Source organism: Lepisma saccharinum, chromosome 30 (assembly GCF_977018435.1).
Source record: "Lepisma saccharinum chromosome 30, izLepSacc3.1, whole genome shotgun sequence".
Classification (NCBI taxonomy): Eukaryota; Metazoa; Arthropoda; class Insecta; order Zygentoma; family Lepismatidae; genus Lepisma; species Lepisma saccharinum.
This window is the reverse complement of record NC_139258.1, coordinates 13,762,357-13,789,056: the sequence shown is the minus strand read 5'-3', so window position 1 is coordinate 13,789,056 and position 26,700 is coordinate 13,762,357. Positions and strand designations below refer to the sequence as shown.

The following is a 26,700-nucleotide window of genomic DNA, read 5'->3' as shown; positions in this document are numbered from 1 at the left end:
TTGTTTGTGAAATATGTACCACAGAGAGCGAAAATAAATTGAAGAAGAAAAATAGCTTGATGGTCTAAATATAGGTTCAGACATGAGGTCTAATGTTGAGATCACATTTTCAACAAATATCTGGATGTTTTTCTTAATTTCGATTTTTCCCATTCCGGGTGATTTTCAAAACAACAGATTATTCATAAATATGAATTTTATAATGTTTTAGCGATAAATGACTGTTTTTTTAAAATTTAATTGCTTTTTGTGATATTGACACTAGTAGCCCATATTTAGACCACAATTTTGAAACACATCATTTTACCATTTTTTGGAAATTGCTTTTTTTTTAAAAAAAAATGGAGACCTTCTATACTTTAGCATGCTATTACATTTAAGTATATATTTCATAGATATTCATTTTAAAGGCAGGTGCTTGATATTTTAATATTTTTCCTCCGAAAATGAAAAATAAAAAGGGGGGCCCATATTTAGATCTTTTCCTCTACGCGTTGTGTATTTGTGAAAACGTTTGTTCTAAAAAGTGGTATCATATAGAATATTTGATTTTGCATAGATGCTATAGTCTAAGACGCATTTTCATGTCTAGAGCAATCATCAAAAAAAAAAATATATATATTAAAATATATAAGACTATGATAAAGTCAATAGTGATGTATGGGAGTGAGACATATGGTCTCTAGCAGAAAGTGACATGATGATTTTAAATATGTGGGAAAGGAAGATATTGCGACGAGTATGGACCAGTGGCAGAGAATGGATACTGGAGAATAAGAATGATCCAAGAACTGTATGATTTATACAAAGACTTGCACATAGTAGCAGATAATAGAAGAAGAAGACTGCAATGGTTAAGGCATATTATAAGGATGGATGAAGACAGATTGTTAAAACGAGTGTGAGATGGTAGACCTGGAGGAAGAAGTAAGAAGACCTAGACTGAAATGGTTGGAGGACGTCGTAGAGGGATTTGAAGGAGCTGAAATTTAGAAACTGGAAGTGGAGAGCTGTAGGTAGAGAAGAATGGGCGAAGATCCAGAAGGAGGCCAAAGCTCTCAGAGGTCCGTAGAGCCAAGGAGTAAGAAAAGATGGACAATATTCAATCATAGTGCCTACCGTACATTCCACTCTCCGGCCGAAACAATAAAACACCCCTTCGTTCCTTCGGATAAATCTGTTGTCATGAGGTTTACCCTAAAATCCAATAACACAGTGCCATCCTACAAGTTATGCAACCAGGTTATTCCGTTCGTACGACAGCACAAGGATCTTGGTGTCATTTTTGATAGCAAACTGACTTTCAACCATCACATAGACTACATAACTTCGAAAGCGATGAAAACACTTGGACTAATTTACAGATTTACAGACATAACACACGTTTCTGCCCTCAAAACCTACTTTACAATGTGTGTTGTTCCTATTCTTGAATATGGCTCCTGTATTTGGTCAATGGCACGTGAAAGCAATTTAAAGAAAACAAACAAAGTAGTAAGTTTCTTCGTCAGAATAGTCAAACACAGATGCCCAGCCCTTGCAAACTTCTCCAAACAAGAAATTCTATCCACTCTACAATTTCATGACCTTTCTCTTCACCGTCAACTCTCAGATTTAACACTACTCTTCAGAATCATTAATGGACAACATTTTTACCAGCGAACTCTTGCCACTTCTTCATATCAGAATCCCACGTCCCAACAGCAAATGCAACAACTTCTTTTACATTAAATCTTCAAGGCTATCTTTAGAACAAAGATCACTTCTCCACAGGCTACAAACCACTTACAACTCACTAAGAGACGCTCCGGGCTTCCATTTATCAAAGCAGACTTACAGAACGGCGTGCATAAAGCAGATAAAGGGTAAATAATATTCTTTTTGCCCTAGTTGTTATTATTCTTGTTATATATGTATATGTGTGTGTATGTGTCCATCGTATTATTTTGTTTATTTCTTTTCCGGTTGATATCCTGATGTAAAATGGATTTTTCTGTATTCAGGACTTTTCAAATAAATAAAACTTGGGAGCTGTTAACCTTTGACGCAGATGCAGAGGGAATTTGCCCAATGACATAAAAGTCGCAGATTTCTGTATAAATGGGAAGTCGCAACAGGGGCAACGAAGGTACAGATAAAGAAGCTCCCTTGTGAAGGAACTTTCTGAAGTCTAGAGAAGAGATTCTCCTAAATACTTGCCGCTACTTACACTTCTTCTTATAAATAAGATGAACGAATGTAATAGCTGCTGTTCATGCTCCCTCAATTTATCCTTCATCAAAGTTGTGAGGAAAATAATATTTGCTGTCTATATTTTCACTTTTTACTGCTAACAAATTACTGAGGGGGTTGACCTCAGTGCCAGGGGGGCCGGACTTCGCTTAATCCGGGCAGGCAAAAGGAAAAAAAAACCGAGTGCAAGGTTTTAAATGTGGCTAGAAGTCAACAAGAGAACTTCCCAAAGAAAAGACAGTCAACACTGATGAAATTCTGTTTCCCCCAGACTTTGTACTGTACTGTGTATAGTGTATTTAGGCCTATGCCATTAAACGTGTTTTGTTGCTATAAACTGAGTTTTAATGCACTTTCTACTGTTCTTTTAGGTTATTTCAGTTAATTCGGAATTTCGTTAAACCGGTCAACTTATTCCCCCATTAGTCCGGATTAACGAGGTTTTACTGTATGTATTTTTGCATGCCAAGGATCCTCCTTTGCACAAAGCAGACTTCAATATCACAAATCGCTCAGTATCCTTGCGAATATCCACATTATTGATGTTATATTCTCTTGTAAGTAATGTTAATTTTTTTGGCATGAATTTGCATTTCCCAAAGCTTTCGTCTCATGTGGCTTCCGTCGGAGGCTGGTAAAGATTTGGGTTGAAATATGATTGATAAATTGTTAAGGGCACTGTCGCACCGATGATTTCTTATCCGAGGGGGTGGGTCAGGAATTCTAAAGTTAAATATTACGTAGCTGTGCTCATCGCGCGGGGGGCATGGTATTCTTTGTGAGTGTCCCTTCAACTTCATGTGTCATCACTAGGCTTCGAATAGTAATGCGCTAAAAAAACCTTTAAATATGCATGCAAAAATGCTCTTAAAATGCTCGAAATATGCTCTTTAAATGATCAAAATATGCATTTAAAATTTAAAAAATTTACATCAAACTCAGAAAATTTAACCATAGCTTGTAACTATGTATTAATTCCACTGTTTACATATGTAAAAAAAATATGGTTTGGCTTACCTTTTTGACAATTCACCATATTTTATATATGGTTTCTGTATATGTTTCTTTTTCATAAGTCCACTTTCTGTTTCCGACTTCACTGAACGTCACGATTAGCAGAAGGTGGAATTTCACCAGCTGTCTCTCATTCTACTCAGCATGAAAGGTTATTATTGCACTTAATAACTACTTATTGTTTCAGATGCTCAAAAGTAAAATTCTGCCTGTTATCCATTAGAATACTTTTATACTCTGAAAACATTCTCTACACATCACAAGAAACAATAGGCGCATGTTGTAATTTCAACAAATCGGAAGCGTGCAGTTCACTTGGAATATCGTCCACATTTTGTTTCCCTTCATGAATAGAGCAAATATCCTTTAGGAGCTTGTAGCCAGAATTCTTCGCGAACACATACTGAATCATGTTTCTGAATTGCTCCAATTGAAAGGAAAGTACACATTTTCACACAGAAACAGCAGAATATGCATTTGTAAGAAAAAATCGGTAAAATATGCAATATATCCTGAAGACATTGAAAATATGAATTTGCATATGCTATATGCAAAATGCATAACTAACCGAAGCCTAGTCATCACTCATCCCCATCTTCGCGATTAGCCAGAAGTGGCAGAAAAGCGAAAGAAAATAAACCAGACCAGTCTTTATTGCTTTCATTTAAAAATATTGATTTTCTGAAAATTTCAGGAGGGTCTGTAGCTCCATCAGCTCCCCCTTGAGTATGCCGGTGGTTAAAGAGATAAAAAGGTAGGCACACAAGTAAAAATTGAGATGAACGTCAGGATAAATGTCATGACCAGGCAAACGCTACGTTAGTTTTAACTCCTCTGACTACCTTTTTAACCTTTTAACAATATAGGCTACATACCGGGTTGTCAGAATTAAAGTTACCCAACTCAGAGCCCTCTGTAGCCTGTTTGAGGCATCGTGGAACTCTGAAATTTGGTGAATCCACTATGCAGACCATGGGGAAGAGGATGGCGATAAAAATAGTTCAATTTTCCGCCACCAGGTTGAAATGTGGCGCTGTTCTTCCATGATGGGTTGTAACAATGACGTAAACTGCTCCAATTGGTTATGGATTTGCCTTTACCTTGCAATCTTGCAATAAACGAGAGATTATTTTCTCGCAACTTCCAGCCACTAACAAATGTCTTTCTAATTAATAACTCAGCTAAATCACTTACGTTTTTCAATATATATTATTACAGAGCCATATTGCAACCTGGTGGCGGAAACTTTAACTATTTTTTATCGCCATCCTCTTCCCCATGGTCTGCATAGTGGATTCACCAAATTTCAGAGTTCTACGATTGTTCAAACAGGCTACAGAGGGCTCTGAGTTGGGTAACTTTAATTCCGGCCACCGGTACATCTTCTATCACGTTTTAACTATTCCTGTCCAGATATTATTAGAATAATTAAATCAAGAAGACTTAGGTTGGCAGGCCATGTGGCACGAATGGGAGAGGATAGAAGAGTTTACAGGATTCTTGTTGGGAAACCTGATGGTAAGAAACCTGTAGGAAGGCCAAGACGAACATGGAAGGATAACGTTGGACCTAAAGGAAATGGGTAAGGATGGAAAAGATTGTATTGATCTTTCCCAGGATAGGAACAGATGGAAGGCTTGTGTTGATGCAGCCATAAAATATAGGGTTTAAGAAGGCTAGAGAGTTAGTTAGTTATGTTTTAATCAAAATCTTGTCCAACCTCCTACGGAAGCCACACGGTGTGGCGAAATCTTGAAGTCTAGGTACAGTGGGATCCATGAGTATTACCAAGCAAATTGTCCACACTCAAGCCTATTTTACGCAACGAGAGCTTCAAGAACGTCAAAACGTCAACCTCTTCATCAGCATAAGTAAAAATTAATTCCTTAAAAACTAACATGATACAAGAGAGAAATTAATTAAAGTAGTCATGGACAATTTGCCGAGCAATACTTGTAGATCCCACTGTACGTGCCGAGGAAAGTGAACAAACATTGCCTATGTGAAAATATTGACATGTGTGGGAATTTTGCAATATTTTCAGTTACATACAATTCGCCGTGTTATTAACTTTCCAAGTTCATTTTTATAATGGAAAATACACATGGTTGATCCATAAATATAAGCGTGTAATGATGTTTTCGTACTTTAAGACGTGTTCTTTTAATCGATCAATTCAAATGATGTTTTCATTTTAAACAACTACCGTTAAATGCATCGTAAAACAAGCTCAGCGTGTTGGTGTTGTCTATTGAAAAAATAAATATTATTTTAAGCAAAGCGGTCGTTGTGTACAACGGTAAGGCTAAAGCGATGTTATAAATAGTCAAATCAACATAAAATTATCACTACATATCAAAATAAACAAAGACGTTATACACTATTCATAAAGCATACGCATAGTTTAGTAGGGACTATCAGCTAGATAAAATAATATTGTGTACTTTCAAGCAATGAAAGAACTATAATTATTGCCAAAGACATGCAAATATTATTGAGTGAATACAGCATACACTAATAAACCAAAGCATGAAAATTAGTTAATTAAGCTTATGGAATAAACTACATTCTTATAAAAAGTGCACAGAAATTGTACTAATATATTGTGTTATATTAATGACAAAAGTTAAGCAATGTAAATATTTTACACTATAAGCAACTAAGAAAGTAAGAACTATATGTATACACTAGTGTGTCGTGAATTTGAAAATTACTCATGCCAAAAGCCCAATAAAATATAATTACAACATCTTGTGGGCTAAATTGAAATCCCACTCATATATACCTTTTATGGTTGTTTTAATAATTGTAGCAAAACCGCTATTAACTTGCGATTATTTGGATAATCGTTCTGTTTAACATGAAAAGTTAAAGTTGTGTATTAAAAGAATAATTTTAAACCAACGTGTAAATAATTATAACGAGTTGAAAAAGTTGATCAAGAATATAAGGAACTCTAACATGATACTTATAACATTTTGAAGATATAAATATTTAGTAATGTAATTTAAACGTAAGTTTCATTTCAAGCAAAGCTTACGTTTGTGCTAACACCATTAAGGATATATCATCTAAGTGACTAGAATGCGCGTCAAATCTCCTGCATATGGCGATAGCCAATAGCAGCGCACTGCAGCGGTGCCATGTCGAAATCTCACACGGAAAAGAGACAGCGTGGTTGAGCGAAACGCCTTGTCACGAAACTAGGCAACGCCGCACGTCTGTGATTCGCTGGTGCTGTTCAGCCGTTCAAGGCCATATGCAGGAGATTTGACGCGCACTCTAGTTTCCCCTTATTTTTATTATCGGTTCTGGCACATAATTGTTTTTAAACACAATGGTTTCGTTGTTTCAAACACATTTCATCAGGCAAGATAATAAGGCTAATGAGCTAGATGTTCGAATGGCGACAGACGAATCAAAACCAACCTTTTGGCTATTCCAACATCAATATTCATGACATTATTTTTTTATCACATTTGATGACTGTTTCAAATAATGGAAATATCATGTTATTTTTTTATAATTTGTTCAAACCAACAATGAAAGTAAGTAAAGACAAATCACTATACCTTGTCCCAGCTAACTCTGAAGCAAGGCCGCGCATAACGCCAAAGAAGGGGAGGAAATCGAGTGGGCAGAGCGAAGTAGCACATGCCGCTGCGAAGGCTGGTAACTGCAGTCGCTTCCCCCCCCCCCATTCCAAGCAATAGACATCCCTCTCACGTGTACATTGGTGGAGCCGTCTCCGCGCCAGTAGTGACTCGAGCGGGAAAGGGATTGCATTGAGGGGGCAACGCGACTGAAGCTACCAGTCGCTTGCAGCAGCGCGCACCGCTTTGCTCCTCCCGCTCGCTTTCTCCCCTTCTCTACCTTCATGCACAAAGTTGGTTCATAGACTCCTTGGACGTAGTACATGTTGTTTGTTCTTAATAAGTATCATAATTTCCTTCAGTTAAAGCGCAAAATTTTGAGATCAAGCACAACCAAATTAAAAGAAATACGTGTACCAAATTGTTTAAGCAATCCCCACCAGTAAAAAAAACATCCAGAGGAAAGCGGAAAAAATTATAATGAACAATTTGCATTCACACGTTTTTTAACTTGAGGTTCTACTGCTTCATGTATTGTACAGTCACGGATACTGCCGGCTTGTAATGAATACATTGACTTTCAATGGAATCGTCACAAGCCGGTAGTGTCCGTGACTGTATGTGTATATGGACCCCAGCATACGCAGTATCTTTTTCCGAGGGGACAAAACTTGTAAAGGTTGATATTACATACCTGTATCCTAGCGGAGGAGTCACAATAAAATATTGCGAAATTTCAATTTTCGTTTTAAAAACTGTTCAAATATGGAATTGGCTAGCATGGTCATTTTAAAAGGGCCTGCATTTACCACTTTGATTTTTCCAGAGTTTTTGAGGTTTTTTCATTGTTTTTATTTTCTCATTTTCTGGAGGGGCTGTAGCCCCATCAGCTCCTCTTTGCGCACGTCAGTGTGCATAGAGGAACCTAAGGTCGATGAAGTCCAACGTTGCATTTATTATTAGAAGCTCTGTATTAGACAGTGAATTATTTTGCAAATTAGTCGCTTCGTATTCAATACCTTCATAGTCTGTCATATGCATTTATGGTTTGTACAGTGAGATACAGAAGTAAGCATTCCTCGATAAATTGTCCATGGCTATTTTTACCAATGTTTCTTTCGCATTCTATGTGTTTTAAGGGAAATATTTACGTATACTGGTGTTGAGGGTATCAGTAGATTGTTTTACATGTTAATGTTACATAGTTATGTAAGAAACCTTTCCCGAAGACAACTTCTTCCTATAGTCAAATGCCATGACTATTCAAAAAGCTGTAGTGCATGTTGAATTTAAAACCATGGTAAGTTATTATTAGAAATTTACATTAACAAACTTGCACACATTGATCTAGGAATAAGGTTTATTGATGATATCTCCTAATACAGGGTGACAAGAAATAACCCGTACAAAGTTTGACGTATCCGTCCAAGAATGTAGTGTACCGTAGCCAAATAATTGTTGTGTTATTGGATTCTCCATAGTCTCTTGTAACTGTACCTGTTGTTTCGGCTTCATAACGATTACTTTCTTTGTGTTTGAGAATGTCAACCAAACGCAGTGCAATTTTGGAACTGTGGCGTAAAGGAAAGCGTCAATGTGAAATTGTTCGTTTGCTGGGTGTTCCAAAAATGACAGTCTCAGACGCAGTTCGGCGATTCAAGGAGCTCGGCCATGAAGGCGACCGTCCCGGAAGAGGAAGAAAGCCTACCGTCAACACGTCTCAGAACCGCAAGATCATCAAAAAACGAGTTCAGCGAAATCCGAGGGTCTCCATGAGAAACGTCGCCCGTGAGATCGGGATCAACCGCGAATCGGTGCGGCAAATGGAGAAAAAGAACCTCAACATCAAGGCGTACAAGCTCCAAAAAGTTCAGCTTCTAACGGACGAAAACAAGCGCCTGCGACTCAAAAGATGCCGCCCTCTGAAGCGCCGGGCCGCAGATCAGCGATGGGAGCGCATTCTCTTCACAGACGAGAAGCTGTTCACCGTGGAGCAGGCGCACAACCACCAAAACGAGAGGACCTGGTCTGCAGAGGCTCCCGGTACCTCAGCCATCGTCGAACACCGCCAAAATCCGCAGTCGGTACATGGTGTGGGGCGGAATTTGCGCAAGCGGCAAGACACCCCTGGTTTTCGTGGATCGAGGGGTCAAAATCAACCAAGAAGTGTACCGCCGCGACATTCTCGAGAACGTCGTCCTTCCGTGTGCCCAGCAGCACTTCGGCGATACGCAATGGACATTCCAGCAAGACTCCGCTCCGATCCACAGGGTAAAAATGACGCAAGCGTGGTGCAGAACTCATTTTCCGGACTTCATCGCATCGACGGAATGGCCGCCTTAGTCGCCGGATGTCAACCCAATGGACTACAGTGTCTGGTCGATTTTGGAGGCCAGGGTATGTGCTAAATGCCACCACAGTTTGGAGTCGCTGAAGCAATCGCTGCACCATGAGTGGAACCGATTGTCGCCCGAGGACCTGCGGCCCATCGCCCAAAATTTCAAATCCCGGTTGGACCTCGGTATCGCCGCCCAGGGAGGCCACTTCGAAACTGGCTGAACATCTTGTTCCTAAGGTCCCATGTCATTGTTCTTCAGTGTTGTTTTGCTCAATTGTTTCGGTTTAATAAATTTATGATCACAAACATTAGTACGGGTTATTTCTTGTCACCCTGTAATTATTATTGTAGTGTTTTATATTGAAGATAGAATTTGGCAATGCGCGTCACAATATACTGCTACCGAAATTCGAGCTGTAACTAGAAGCTTATTTTGTGGGAATCTTATGTACAAATTATTTCATATATATGTCAGTTGGAGCTTCCATGAAGGCATAATTACACCTATTAAAATACTCATACTGATTGGTCTGTCTTTTGTATAGTCACGATCGAGCAGTGGTACTTGATGTAACTATAATAAAATACGTGTTGTCATATTACTAGTCACAGAATGAGATGTTTATATTTTGTTCGCATTAAATTGTATGAAATAGCAAAGAAATACTTAGAAAGCCGTGACTGGTGAAATAGATTTTCTTTATGTAATAAAATTTGTCATTTGAATGCTATAAAACTTGAATAAATTAAATATTTAGATGAATGTAAAGAAGTTTTATGGGATTCAAGTATTTTATAACTCAAAAACTATCTCTGAATGGTAAGAGTAGAGCCCAAATCTAATCTTTTATACAGGGTACCCCATAAGTCAGTTGACACTAGCAGTTATTCACCCCTTCATTGGCTAACATAGTAGCCGATTGATTAGATTAATTAAATGACATCTTATTAAAGTGTACAAAACATATTTTCGTAATAAATATTGTCTGCATACGTTTGCAAAAAAATGAAACTTCTTTACACCAATAATGCATTTTTGTCAACGGGGGCCATTTGAAAATTAATTGTCCAAAATTTTGTGTAACGCAAAACGTTTCAATGATTTTGACTGCTCATTTGAATGCCAGTTTTCGCTCGAACATTAAAATTGTAGTTGTTATGTCTGGGAATAAAACAAAATTTGTAAATATTAAAATTGTTTTCCTTACGGTTGTTTTGACTCCCTGGAAAATATTCTGGGCACGCCCCTGTATTTAAGTCTTTTAAAAATATCACATGGAATCCATGAAAATGATTTAGATAATATTTGACATGATTTGACTACCTAGAAGTAAGCCAAAGACGAATGATATTCGCCGCAAGCAATTTCTTGGACACCATTAAATAGCTTCTGTTTATAACACTAGATGGCGCAGTTGCAGTGACAGATTAACGGCTTTTTTTTTCAACGGAGGGGAGGATAATAGATTTCTAATTATTGATACACCTCGGAAGTTTATGAAATCATTATTTTATTTTGAGTTTTTTTTACATTTCTGGTGTTATTGGTCACATTTTTGCTGTTTTTAAAAAGTATTTGCGAAGTTTTGCTGCATCACTCTTGTTTTTGTGTATTTTAACCTTGTTTCTTGTTCAAAATTCTACAACGGAAAATTTATCTTTTACGGGATAGGGAACATGTGTAAAAAGAGGGGTAACTTTTTCACGAAAATTCAAGGTGTATTGGAGTCAAGTAAAACTACACACTACCATTTAATTGGTTTTATAGGTATAGTTGTAGTAGTTTTATGCACTACGACCCGGTTGTAGTTTCATAACTGTTGCAATTGATGAAAACTTATACTTTGACGTATGAAGTAAATTAATGTTATTGGGGTGTAAGGTGCAACCTTTCCTGCAGTACCCATAATTTTGAACCTCACTTCCACGTAGTACACACTGTATGGCATTTTGCAGACAAACGAGTATAATTCTGTGTCTTGTCCTGTTTTTTTGTCCTTATGTGATCTGAGTGCCCTTTTGCATCCTCAGCTTTTAACCGGTCAGAATATTTTAGTTTCACGACATTACAGTTATGTTATTTTAGGTGGAAATTATGGCCTAATTGCTGACGCACCAAAAAATTTAAATTCAAATTCAAAATTTTATGGGCATTCCAGCGTTACGTGTGTAACATTCGCGCATAAAATGTAAAGCTATAGTAATGGATTGGATTAAAATGTTCATAATGAACTAACTGATTTCATAAAATTATGGAGTACTTTCTTTACGGTTCTGCTAACAAATTAAAAAACGAAAAACTTGAGTATGTTCACATGCCTGAAAATTATTAACGAAAATGTGTGATTGCTGCTACATCTGTTTTAAGCATTGCCATTGGCTGGTAGCTTTATGGAGTCTGTGGAATACCTTAGTTGTTAGGTTAGTAGGCTTGATGAGTTTGGTTCTCTTAGAAGAAGAAGACGACGAAAAATAGTTGTAGCAGCAATACCGACCCTTTAAAAATGTAGCAAATTTTGACTTAATTTGTCTGTGAAGCATGTTTCACATGCTAATAATTGTTGTTGGTGAAATATGGAAATGATATCCATTCAAAAACATTTAAACTTGAATGCAATTAAAAATAATAATAATTTCCAGACTGATGCGTAACGAAATATGCTGACCAAGGCAGAAATTTATTTTATTTTAAATCATAAACTAAACGTTACGTTTCAACCTTCTAGCAAGGTCTTCTTCAGACTGTACCAAGTACAAATGAAATAAGGTATAAAACGGGAAGATATATATACACAAAAATCACTCCTCCTCCAGACACAAGAATATTAGAAAGTTGTTTATTTGGAACAGGTAGCCTTCACCTGTCAACTGTTGTTTCACCTGACAGGCGATTTAGATAAACATTTCCTTTCATCTGGAAAGTGGTTGGACTCCTTATCCCACGCTCTTTTTCCTTATCCTTTCTTTCTTCATTCCTCCTCCTTCGCTCTTGTCCTTTCCACTATTTTCAACACCTTCTTCCATTCTTTTTTTTATCTTCAGACCCCCATTCCAGTTCATTGTGTCTTCTTGCCCTTTCTTCTCTATTTCCTTGGCCTCCTTCCATTTTCTCACTAGTACTCTCTTCTCACTTCCTGTCTGCTTAGCTTCATCCCACCCTATGAAGAAGATCTTGCGAGAACGTTGAAACGTAACGTTTAGTTTGTTTTATATTAAATTAAATTACTGCCTTGGTCAGCTTATTTAGTTATTGTTGTCATGGAAACAAGGCTTAATGATGTCATAAAAGGACTACCCTTACTTTCGGGCGGATTCGGCATTATCCGTGGGCTAGTTCCTCACAAACCTACAGTACTCTTTCGAGCTACGGCATTGCGATACCGATAAACCTTTGATTAATCTTGGAAGGGTTGCCCATTGCAGATTTTGCAAGCAGATCTGCATCAGCCAACTCGATTCAGGGTTGCCAGTGATTGTGCAAAAGGACAATAAATGCCATTTCATTGGAAGAAATTTCCACAATATTTCATTCCTTACTAAAGAAGGTATCAATTCGACACCAGTGACCAGTGGTTACTGTCACACTGATAGCCTGAGAAGTCTGATTCGAGTAACCCAGTTGTGACCAATCACAAGCCGTAGAGGACTAGTAGAGGTGCGTGTGAAGGAAGGTACTACACATGTGAAGAAATGTTACTGATACTACTGGAAAGCATGTGTGATGGTCAAGTGATTGTTATAATGTGCCATACATGGACAGACATTGCACCATCAACGTAGACAAGGGTATTTTTGCAAGAACATATATTTCGTTTCAAAACTGGGGTGATGAAAAGCCTATGTGTACTCGTATCTTGGCAGTGAACAGCAGCAGCTGTTGTTGGGCAGAAAACTCTCACATTTCTTTTATTATCTTCTAAAGCAACACTAAGCTGGACAGCACCTTAACATTTCTATGACTATAATACCTTTCAGAGTTTGGTGTTTCAAAAGCTAATAGTAAAAAAATGACACTTACCCATCTTAGGCCCCATCATGTCTTTTGGGTGGTTCTGTTTGATGGCGTTCATGCGACGGTTTTGTACAGGCACACCGCCTCCAGCAGGGGTCGCCGGTGGGCCCCCTGCCACGCCAGGGATGGGAGGCGCTCCAGGTATCCGGGGACCTCTCGGTTGTTCGACAGGAAGGACCCGTCGTCTCTTTTTGGGCAGCTTGGCCCTTGCCTGTGTGTGTGAGTAGTACATGGCGAAGTTGGAAACGATGACGGGCACGGGTAGGGCGATGGTCAGAACACCCGCCAGGGCGCACAGAGCCCCGACGAACATCCCCACGTAGGTTTTGGGTACCATATCGCCGTACCCCACTGTGGTCATTGTCACCAAGGCCCACCACAGTCCAAGGGGGATGCTGTTGAAGTCATTGTGGGGGTTCGCCTGTATCCTTTCGGCGTAGTACACGAGGCTGGCGAAGATGACAATTCCGAGTACAAGGAAGAACACTAGGAGGGTGAGTTCCTTGGCAGACGCCCTGAATGTCTGAATCAAGATCTTCAGGCCCGAGGAGTGACGGGTGAGCTTGAACAGCCTCATGATCCTGATAATGCTGAAGAACTCGAGTATGTCTGCGTTCTCCAAGTGGGACGCGAATTTCTGCAACACCAGGTCTATGTAGAAGCTCAACGTGGCGATATAGTCGATGATATTGACGGAGGCCTTCACGAATTCGCACTTGTTCGGCGACGCGACGAAGCGTATCATAATCTCAAACGTAAACCACGCGTTGCACACACATTCAATGTAGAAAAAGGCTTCGTGAGCGTTCGTCTGTGCCTTGTCCAAGGTCCACGCTGACGTGTTGAAAGACGTGTTCACGGTGATGTTCCTGATCACAGGCACCCGCATGTCTGGATGGGTCTTGAGGCAGAACGACAGGATGGAGATGCATATGAAGAACACAGAGACGACGCCGATTATCTGGAACGCAAGAGAACATGATAATGATAACTCTCTTCTTGTCCAACCTTATCCAAGTGCTCCGTGAGTGTTCTGTGTGCAAAGCAAGAAAATTTACCTTACACTAGGTCGACAAGCGTGAAAGAAGGACCATTAACCTACACTACAAAGAGAGAGGCACACACACACGCACACACATACACCACACACAAAGGAAATTATGCAGTGCTCCACTCCGTTCCTCTGTTCGTCCCGCCGGATGAGCTGACCATCGCCCAACCCGTGCCCAACAAGGTCTTCAACTTCACCATCCGTCAAACTACACCTAAAATGGTAAAGAAAAAGATGTGTCAATTCGAGACATTGGGAGGTGGAGATGCTATACGAAAGGAAGCCGAGGAGGGTGACCATGCGTCTTCAAGCGCTCGTGTATGACTCGCTAGTTCCAGACGATCTAGATGTGTGTTGGGAGCCACCACTTGAGCGCTAGTGTCGCTTTCAAGATGGCCGCTGCATGTATACATAATTTGTTTACGTTCAGTGAGTAAGTAATGTGTGACCATGGCTATTCTTATGAAAGAAACATTGTAGTTACGCGATATCTTTGCGAATGCGATTGAATTTCAGAACTTATAACGAAGGCGAAGCTGTGTTCAGAGCGAAGAATTTAATCATGATTGCCAAAAATTACACAGAAAACGCAGACGAAACTAATATTTACACACTGGTCCTTCGAAGCAGTGCTGTATCATCTATATCATGTTGTAACTGGGACTGTCAAAGAACATTCGAAAATAAAGCAACGCTGCTGTACAAGTTTGGGACAGTTAAAAAATGCAAACATATCGTTGGCGTTCTTGTGTACTTAAATAAATGGCAACTAATGTGACTTGTAAGCTAACAATTGTATAGCATGTACGCACCTTTCAACTGTTAGGCACTGTAATGTTTCGCAGTCAATCTACTTGAATTTTTCCAAATTTCATACATAATGCATTATTTATCTGGATGCATTGGGCAAGACTTTCCATGGCTTTTCGAAAGGAACAAAAAACATGTTTCACTTGTACAATTTAAAACTTTACTTTCCTGGTCATGTACAAACTTCTTTCGAAAATGAAGTGAGCAGATTCGTGCATTATTTGTAATTTTCTTGTCACATTTCAGTATTATCTGCCATGTCAATCTTGTATCAATCGATTCTTCTTACACTGATTTATTAACAAATTTCACTTTGTTGATTCCTCTGTGTGGAAACACACGAAAACCTTTCACATGTTCTGACTCACAAAGCGATTTACAGCAAAAAAATAAACAGCAGACGTTAGTCTTTAGCACTTCCCCCTTGTTTTGAACAGCTTCAACACAGCACAGTATACTACATACAGTAGTTTCCAAAAATCTCACCAGATGGCATATCGGATAATTAGAATAGCTAATAGGCAAGTGCAGTGTTAATATACTTGCATGTTCTTGGCCACTTACATCGTTTTCTGGTCCTTTGGATTGGATAATTTATTTACGGAGTCCATAAATATAGTGAATCCAGTTACATATATTTTTCTGTAATATGTTTAAGCTTGCTGCGTTTAGTACATGATTTCATTAGCAAATTTTGTGCACAAGGTCAGTGTGTTAATAGTCTCTTAGGTTCTTGTAAAATACGTCAATGGTCTAATTCTTGATTAGCAATTTATTGTAACTCGTGCAGATTCTCCATATTGGAGATTTCTTTTTAATTTTGGATCTATTCTTCTTGAGAAGAAAAGTCCATCCTTGCATCTAGTCCTTGTAGATTGAATTCGAAAATTTATCTCAGAGGGTAGATGTTCAGCTTCTACTTCATGATTTAACAACTTCCATAATGGCTATTGTTACACGTTGCAACCACGGAACACAAGTGGACGATTCCAAAAGCTAAATGGGGGGAGTATCGCAAAATATGCGCGAAACTACTCTGAATTTCAGATTAGTATTTCACTCCCATGCATTGTCGTTCACTTTTTTGTGTTTGAGATCTCTGGAGTGAGTGGTCTCTGGTTCGATTCCGGGGAGCCCCACAATTTCTGTATGGAAATTTGGGAACTATTGGAAAAGAAGTAGGGTGCTCCGGTCTCCAAAGTCCGATAACAGCGAGGATGGGAGTCGATACACTGAAAGGCAATGAAAAAGCCGCTTAGGAGACACTGGCTCTTAGAATGATGTTGCGCCATGAATTTCAATATTAATCTGACGACTGTATGGAGCATATAATGGCAATAGTTTCTTTTCGTAAGATTTGGAACTTTCCTTTGATTCCTTGTATTTCCAGTGAAGAAGTTAACACAGATTACTAGCATAAGACAGTGAATAATTTTAATTTCAAATTCATTTCTACACGCTGTTTCATCGAATAAAATAATGACAATTTATCTACCCTGCTGATTTGTTTCTGCTATGCCTATTATTTCTGTTGCAAATTGTATGTTGAGATCGCAATGATGTACATTTTTTAGCAGATTCAAAGTATAATATTTTGTCTCCTGATTATGTTAAGATTATAATTATTCCTCTTATTATTATTTGGTGCTGTTTCGGAACATCTAACAACACAACCAATGCTTTTCACATTCAAAGTCTGAAACAGAAGACGAATAAAGGGATATGCTGGATGACGTCACGGGGGAAGGTGTTCTAAGTCTCTCACTACAGCAGGCGGGGAGTTTGAGGCGCACATTCCTAGACACAGAACTAAAAAAATTCAGTAGCATGTATGATTGGGACTGCAGCTTCAGTCAAACCATGGACTAAACTAAACCATCTAATAAGCATGAACTCCGAGCAAGACAAAAAAGTTAATAAACTGGATAAAAAACATTCAATTGCAAAATGCACCTGCAAAATATAAGTAAAAATACAATACAATCATTCAACAATATAGATTAAAGTACAATCATCCTGCAAAAATATAAGAAATATATCATAAGCTTGGCACAGAACTGCAAAGAACACTCTATAACACCTAAATATTGTTGTAGCGAATTTAAATAAATAAAATATGTTAAAAGTATTTTTTGTAAATAAAACTTAATTATAAATTCAAAAAGAGAGGGGAAAGGGGGTTGGGTAACAGGGCCATCTACGTGGGAGTCTGAAAAATGAAGAGCGAACATGCTGGCCAAAGTATAACTGATTTAATATTGTATTAAGCTGGAAAATGCTGGCAACGATGAAGAGATGTTGCAGAAACTATATATGGATCTACAAGCACGCAAAACCCATACAAACACACGGTTGAATTTCATGTAAAGCAGAGCGAATTCAAACAGTAAATTTATAAATGAGAACAATAACATTAGAATAAGAAATTGTATTCAAGAAACATAGGGTGAAAATATTGAATTCAATATGTTGCTATTACGTTCAACACTGTTGGCAAATGCAAAGACACATTGTGAACTGCTATTGGCTTTTTTTAAAATGGGGAAGAGAATAATGTGTGTAATACGAATTGCACCATAATTTCTTATCTGTATAAATCATCTTATGTGTTCTTTGTGTGCTTGCATTGCGAGATTGGGTGCTTGTTGTGATCTGGAGAGAATGTTGTGATCAATGTGTAATAACTTTATCGTCGCATCTAAGGATGATAAAAAAAACATTTGTCAGATTTTTTTTACCATTCATCATATGGCAAAATGTAAGGGCCTTTTTGCCTGGAAAGAAAGAATGTATATTATTCTTTTTAGATGAGCAGATTTTTATGTATATATTTATCGTAACATGTATTTAGTATATGTCTATTAAAGGGCACCAAGTTAATTTGTATATATTAAAGCATTTATTTTACTTTTCTTAACTCTATAATTTAAATATTTTATGATTAAGGTGTTTTTCATCGACAAGAGTTCATGTGCTACTTAACTGCATTATTTTGTTGAACATTGTACATAATATTTACAATAAATTAACCAAAGCTAACAGTGAACAGCAAAGAATAATGTGCAATTCATATTTCATCATGTACAATAGTTACGAATTATACACCTTAAAAGCTAACATTGTTATTATTTTTAAGAGTGCATGTAATTCAGAAGTGCTGATGGATAAAGTGAACGTATGCATGCACTTTTATGGTTAAGCAACTACATTAATTTCTTAAAAGTCTTCCAGCATAGCAATAACAAAATACAAGAACTCTACACTATTGTGTTGTATAATATTCGGCCAGTTTTCTTGTTCGATCGAAGAATATATCCATAAAGTTGTTAGTTGTATTGTAATAGAATAGCTGGCTTATTGAGTTGTTTAGTAATGTTGTATCAGGGTACAAGAAGTTCATTATATAGATATTTGATATTAACCAAGATGTATTGTTATGAGTATCGAAAATTCAAGTGTATTTCAACATTGTATAGTAAACGTATTTGTGCGCAATTTTTAATCTAGTAGGTTGTGAATGCATTTTTCTAATCTGCAAAAGTACAAATAATGTATTTTGGAGAAATTCTTGGCGTCTGGTCATAAATAACAACAGAGATAGGAAGGAATCTAAGAATTAACATTGCAGGCATCTGCTAACAAAAGTTACATCTTCACTTAATTTTATTTTAAACCACCAAACATCCAGAAGTGACGAATTATTCAATACTTTTACATGTACATGTTTCTTCTGGCAGGAAAAATTCAAACTTACATATTAATATTTTAAGTACATAATTTTATAGGTGTTAAATTTTTGAGTCTTTTAGATAATTAACCCCAAAACCATAATCACGAATAACCAAACCTTCCCTATCATGTGTTGGTGGGCATATTTTGAAATCGCAATGAAACTTGAAGGTATCGCAATGCTTTTTTTGTATTTGATACAGCATTCTTCATACCTAGAAACAAGAGTCAATCGTGCCGTAAAAGAAACCTTTGCTCTTAGGATTAGAGACCACATTGATAGTCTCGCAAAAATGCTGTAATTCTTCCCTCCAATTTTGCAACTTGTACTGTTAAATACACTGTCATGATGTATCTTAATTTCTATCTGTTCCACCGCGTTGCATTTACTCAGGGGTGTCCACAGGGGGTGATTATGGCGCAGATTGCGCCATCGAGATTTTGGGGGGGAATTTCCCCCTTCAAATAATATAAAATCCAATATTTATGTCTTTTTCCAAAATATATGTAAAGATTTTACACTTTAAATGCACCATATTTAATCGATGAAGAAAAGAAAGTGTTAAGGGTATTATCGAAGATGGGGGCGAGGGAGATATCCAAATCTAGGTTGGTGGGTATTTTACTTAGAGGAGGATGAGCATTAAATTGAGGGGATATCCAATTCTATTGTCTTAGACTGTTGCGGACTGTTCTGGTGTGAGACAGAGAATTGATTTTTAGGAGGATGCAAGATGCACTCTTCAATATCAACAGTAAGTCTAAAATTAATTGAGCATTAAATTGAAAGGGGTAGATAGAGAGCTATTGATGAAGTGTTAAATCTTAGATTGTCAAGGGATTTCTGTAGAGGAGAGAGAGTTCGAACATTAAATTTTGGAGACTGTATTTAGCGATATGGTATTCTCAAGTTTTCGACCCCGAACGTGCCAAAGGAGAAGCTGGAAAAGACTAAGAAAGTATTGACATCCTATTAAATTAATATTCTTGGAAGCTTGCAAAGAAATGGGTATTTTCTTGCTCGCTTCGCTCGCAATAGTGTGTTGGTAGGATGCGTGTTTGGCGCTTTAAGCAGGTGAATGTGAAGTTTTTATACTATACCTGCATTACAAGACAAGCGATATTCTCGATTATGATAGGGGCGGTCTTGAGTGATGAGCCCCCTGTTTAGGGAGGAGAGGCAGATCAAGTATAGTGTTCAGTAAAGCTAAGAAAAAAGTTACTTTCGGTAGACACGCTGTCGTAATTAAATACTTCGTGCGGATTACGATATGGTTTGAGGGCGCGAATGATATGATTTTGGGGGGAGCATAACATGATTTGGGGGGGACGCATGGCATGATTTTGGCGGGGATGCGCCATTGGCCTTGGGGGGGATGGGCACCCCTGCATTTACTGATTAGGTAGACACGTTTAGGACTCTGCAATATGTTCCATCTTGCTCGAGTTGCGAAGCACATTCACACAACTTTTTGATCAGTTCTATATTGTATGCAAGGGAAGCTACAAAGATAAACCAAACCTTACGATTAATGACAGAAAACTTGTTGTTAACTGAGGCACAGTCTCGCTCGTACCATGCTATTGGAACATTTATGCACACAATGCGTCCGAAAACGACAGCTCATCAGTAAGCCACTGCAAAAAATATGGCTCTCACCACCTCACGAATCGCCACTGAGTCTCTCGCCAACGTTGCAATGGCGCAAATATTGAAGATCATAAAAACGAACACAGACTATGAACCGCCCCTTTCAAGTTGGCGTGAAGGAAGAAGAAGAAAGAAAAAAACAGAACTCATTGAGGTTTCGGATATTTCGGCCAGTTTTCTGTTTTTATGCCTTTCGGCACAAAAGTTTCCCAGTCCTCGATGGGTCTGGACTGACTATATAAAAAGAGTTACAACCGCAGGCAATAAAAGTAAACGAACATTGATCAGTTTATTTCAGCTTATGTTCCGCTGTGTTTTATCTACTGGAGGTTCATACTGACGTTCTCTTCAGAAACAATATTAGAGAAACAAAAAGAATATTGTTTGCACTAATTGGTCATGGTTTATTTGGATATTTTATTACATTATTCCAACCAGTAGCGTAACTTGAGGCCAAACTTGGGGGGACAGAACATGAACCATAGTTTCCAGATATCCAGAATCCCCAAACAATGTCTTATGTATCATAATTATAATGAACAACAGTAACAGCTTTCTGTTTGGATTTTTCATATTAACCTATTTGTAGACAAAGGTAGTTTGAATCTGGTTTTAACGTTAAATTCACTACCATCACGTTCATCACTAAAACAAAACAGTAATGGACCTTTTATATAAACTGAGGAAATATTTATCTCGTAAATATTGAGAAATGTTCTCAGATGTTCTTTGACAAAACTAGGAAAAACAAGTTCTGGGTCAGCCATGAATGCACTTTTGTACTTCTAGAGTAACAGACAATTATTGGCGTAATTATTTTTGCTCGACCATATTAAGTAAGTGTTTTTTTTGTAAGCACATGCTGAATCTAATTAAAATAAGATTTTGAGGTGAGTAAATTTAAGTCATGAAATAATTTACAAATTGAAGTATTATAACAGTATCAAAACTCAAAAGATAGATGTCCTTTATTATATCACATAGAAAGTTGAACATTGCTGGTCTTGAATTTATTGATTCTGTTGATATTTTGTCATACGCGTAGATGTAGGTGGATTTACTAACATTATATTTGCAGATTTTTTTGGCTCCTTGTACATTTATAATGTTAAGTGTTATAATTAAATATCTAAAATTATATAAATAGTGATGGCATGTATGTTATGAATACAATGTTGAACCACGTGATTTACTTCGACACTTTACATACCAATGGGCGATGTTGTTAATAATTGCAAGTCTCCTTGGTTGAATATCATAACTTCAAACATGACCCTTGCTTTGAAACTCTGTATGTAATTTAGACTGGTTTCACTATGCGAATATTCCATGCATTTTATTATTTCAAGTTAAGGGATGAAAGTGCAATTACTAAAGAAACTTATTTAATCATTTACAAAATTGTGCAACTGTACTGAGTCATTTTTACAGTCTAGTGGATTAGTGGTCCTACGTACTATTAGCCAAGGTGAGAATACAGTTACCTACTTTTACAGATCGGTACTGTTGGCTAACTTAAAGCTGCAAAATATCAGACAGGGTGATTCAACATGGTGCAAAATTCGAACGAAACAACAGGGAAGAAATGTTAAAGCTATATATATTGACGCTCTTAAGAAACAGTTGACAAATAAGTACAAATAATGGTGATATTAAAGACGATAAAAAATATTGAAGCTAATATTCAACTCCATTCCTTTTTCATCCCACAAAAAATGGAAGATATTACATGAGATTTTAGTTCCCAATAATTTATATGTACAGTAAATTCAAATGTGACAATGCAAGAGTTGCTGAACATTTATTGTTAATTATCAATTTGAGAATGTAGAGCTGTTACTATTTAATTGTATGATTGTTACTGATAACGTATTACTGAAATTACATTTCTTGCTCATATAACTCTTGAGAAAGACACATGCGAAATTGTGATGAAAAGAGAAAGTATAGTTTCAATTAGTGTATAAGTTTATGCTATTAGTTTTCTTCTTGTTTATTGGGCTTTAACAATTTTCATAACATTTCATTTTTTCTAGTCTTCATGCACGTTATCAGTTCGTCATTCTGACAGTTTGATCATTATTATATGGGCCAGCCAAGATGTTGGTATAATTTGGGGGTACTAATTTTCCTTTATACCACAGTTACATGGTTATGAATGGATGCCAAAAACCCATACTTGCCATCTCAAAGTAGTAGCTAATAGAAATGGCGGCCAATCCAAGATGACGGATGTTGAGATTTGACAAAATGACTATATCTCTGAAATTAACGGCCCAATTTCAACAAACTTTTTTTAAATGAAAGCTTAATATATGTTCTATATTTAATGTTATCTTTAGTTTTTTGACAGGAGCAACCGTTAAGTAGTTATTCACGGATTAGCAAGAACAAATCGTATTTTTACTATTAATTTTATATTTATCATTAACTTGTTAATAATCTAGGCATCTGAGAAGAAAATATTCCAAACAAACATTGTAGCGTAAACAATTATCTTTAATTTGACATGTTACATATGTTGGTTTTCACCTTAGAATTCATATAAAACAAATGAATTATGTAGTGTGTGCATCGAATTCTTCTAGCAGCATGTGTCCTCAGTCCTATTTAATTACACGTATTGTAACTGGTATTGACTATTGAACAGTATATTATTGTTATATACATGCAATAACATTTAATAATAATAATCATAATAATTTATATTAGTATTGTTATTTTTATTATTATTAATAATAATAATAATAATAATAATAGTTGTTTTGTTGTTGTAGTATTAACTAGCTTTCAAAACAATTAAGGATGATGATGATCAAATATAAGAGTCTGCCGAGAAAACTTTCCGTTATAGCTTGTACCAAGAATTTGGTTCCTCCTAATGTATTTAGCAGTGACGGTACGATAGGCAATCTGACTTAGGATTTGCTACTTGTAAACTGTCTGAGGACGTAAATCATATTAGAAGCAGCTCTTGAAATGGAAAAATGTTAGCTGAGGGGGTGTTTGGTCGAGACTTGGAGTTAGCTGAGGGGATGCTTCTATAGAATGAGGTAACTGGGGAGATGATTTGCGAAAATTTCGATAGCTTTGGGGATACCATTCCCAAGCATCCCCCTAACACTTAGCACTGATTAGAAGACCACATTTTGGCTAAGGTAGGGGGGAACCCTATTCATGGAGCTGCTAAACACATAAAGGAAGATGTGAAATGTGTAGAAAAACCCCATTGTCATCTCAAGAGCTTTACATGAATTACGTAGTCATACTTCCTAGTAAGATTTCCTGGAACCTTTTAGATAATTGCAATTTTAAATCAGCTGAGCTAGAAATGTAACTACACTAAAGTTTCAGAAATAGATACAGCGTTGTGCACAGAACAATTGCCACAATTATTTCAAAGTATGTAATCTTGCATACACGAAACTGATATTGCATTACTTCCTTGCTTTCTCCGGATAACTGTAGTACTAGATCTTTGTGGCAAGTTGACGACATTTTTTTTTGGCAATAATTATATTGACACGATAGGAAGTGCCAGCTTGACTTAATGTTTCCTCTGTATGGTGTATGTTGTCAGAGACATGAATGCTGCTTGTTTGTCACACGAAACACAATTCTTGATGTATGTATACGATGTGTCCATCTGTGAGTGTTCTCAGTATGCTTAGATGAGCAAGGACTTTCAGAAAACAAATGGGAGGATGAAGCATCTGTTTCTAGTCATCTTAAGGGCTTGATATTAGTAAAATTGGCTCGACACATGCGATGAAATTTTTCAACCGATAAATCATGCATCTTTATACCCAATCAAAATTTCTGCTCACGGCAGCACTGTACAAAACTGTCTATGTCTTTTGGTGAATGCATTTCCCCCACATATAATATAACTTCTCTGGTCCGTCTTCTGTTTTTACAGATTTTTACTTTCTTGAAAGCAGACATTTCGGCTGTAATAACTAATAACTAGTATACACGTATGTTATGATGTTCTTCTGAACGCTCCCAAATGTTCACCTCATTTCCACGTACTTCACCTCAGCAACTGCAGTCTTGGAGACCAACGAGGCTCTGGCATCTGAACCTACAGCCAGCAGAATCCTTTGTAGTGTTGTTTGATTTCAGATTTTCTTTTTAAGTACACTTTATGCACAGATAGGAAAATCCAGAGTGAACCTACAGTTTAAAGTGGGATCCGAACCACTTTGTGCCTCCACAGGGTATCGAACTCGGGTCCCCTTGATCACAAGGTGACGACGTTACACTAAGCCATCGGGGAGGCTACCTTTGTATGGTTGTATGTATGGTCTCCTGTGTATTGCTCATAGGAATAGGAGATGTGCTGAGTGCTCCAGTACCGCCTCGGTTTTTACCCTGGGTAAGCAGATTTTAGAGAAACGCATGGTGATTTTTTATACATTATAATATGACGGGTGAAAATAGCCAAAGTGCTGATGCATACAACATTTTAATTTAAATCAATCAATAACATTCTTCCATGAACATCGGGAACAATTAAACAAAATTAATGGCTAGTTAATACTACAACAACAAAAACAACTATTATTATGATTATTATTAAATGTTACTGCATGAATATAACAATAATATACTGTTCAATAGTCAATACCAGTTACAATACGTGTAATTAAATAGGACTAAGGACACATGCTGCTAGAAGAATTCGATGCACACACTACATAATTCATTTGTTTTATACGAATTCTAAGGTGAAAACCAACAAGTGTAATATGTCAGATTAAAGATAATTGTTTACGCTACAATGTTTGTTTGGAACATTTTCTTCTCAGATGCCTAGATTATTAACAAATTAATGATAAATATAAAATTAATAGTAAAAAATACGAATGTTTTTACTAATCCGTGATTAACTACTTAACGGTTGCTCCTATCGAAAAACTACAAATAACATTAAATATAGAACATATATTAAGCTTCCATTTAAAGAAAAGCTCGTTGAAATTTGGCCGTTGGTTTCAGAGATATAGTAATTTGTTCAAATGTCAACATCCGCCATCTTGGATTAACCGTCATTTCTATTAGCTACCACTTTGAGATGGCAAGCTTGGTTTTTTTGGTATCCTTAGACACCTATATAACTGTGGCAAAAAGGGAAATTAGTACCCCCAAATTATACCGAATTCTTCATTTTGGCCACATGGCCCATAGACTACATGATCGAAGTTTCCCATTTAACTTGGGAAGGCAATGATACAACTGTCAGTTGAGCAAATTTTCGTAGCATGTGATTCCAAATATTATTATGATATTATGAACAACCAGTAAGCCACTGCAATTTGCCTTGATTTAAACATGACTGTAGGATCACCCTAACTGGTATTTTCTAGTTTCAAGTCGACCTGGAGAAATAATTTTCTGCTCTAGTACTAAGTGTCTGTGGTGAATGCGAATGTAAATGTTTCTTGGATGTTAGAATGGTGAAATGTTTGAGTAGTCTGTGGCATAGATTGGAAGTCGTAATCGTGCATGCTTTCAATGTTGGTAGAGTTGAAGACTGAGAAAACTAATTGTAAGGAAGGGTTTTTAAGGAGCGGAAGGTTAATCGTGCCTTATGTCACACTATGCGTTTCTACCGCTACAGTTATGAGGAACGTGGGTTGAGATGAACTGTACGAGTTCCTATTCTTGCAAGAACAGGTAGCAGGCGAATTAACCAGTATAGGTGTGGCGCCATTGCAATCTCTTTTACAATTTTCTTTTAATTTATATCATTCTGTGCCCAACTAGAAATGATTTCCGTCCAAAGTTGGGGAGGGGAAATGCCCACTGCCCCCTTTGGTTGCGCCACTGCACCCCCCTAGTCGCTTTCAATTTCAATCAGCATGAAAATACTTGATATAATAATAATATCTTTTAATAACGGCGGTAAGATTCCTCTACACTAAAGTTCTAGGTGAAAGTATAATAATGTAAGGACATGGAAGTATATATTTCACACGTATAATTTGATTTCAGTCATACTAATTTACATTAATGCGAGAATTTCAAATTCAAGTGGTGTCTTTTTGAGGGGGCAACATTATTATGGAGGCAATATACCCCACGGAAAAATACCTTGCTTGTCCCTCCGTGGAAAAAATGTGCGGACGTCCATGATTAAGAGGGGGCCAATTGCTCCCCCTTGTCCCCCGTGCGCACACCTATGCTAACCTAACGACGTAGGCAGGCATTCCTCGTCTGTTGTCAGAACCAGTGATGTGACGTAGACTATAAGTTTACGTCTACATG

At 37.3% G+C, this 26,700-nt stretch overlaps 1 protein-coding gene across 3 annotated transcripts in view; it reads right to left on the bottom strand.

The window, feature by feature from the left end:
- Shaw (potassium voltage-gated channel shaker cognate w) overlaps nucleotides 1-26,700 on the bottom strand; it is a 376,242-nt gene that overhangs the window by 12,358 nt on the left and 337,184 nt on the right. For all 3 annotated transcript variants that reach the window (XM_083115583.1, XM_083115585.1, XM_083115584.1), the window contains exon 4: nucleotides 13,196-14,150. In XM_083115583.1, the coding sequence (XP_082971709.1) occupies nucleotides 13,196-14,150 (955 nt within the window). The remainder of the gene's footprint in view (nucleotides 1-13,195; nucleotides 14,151-26,700) is intronic.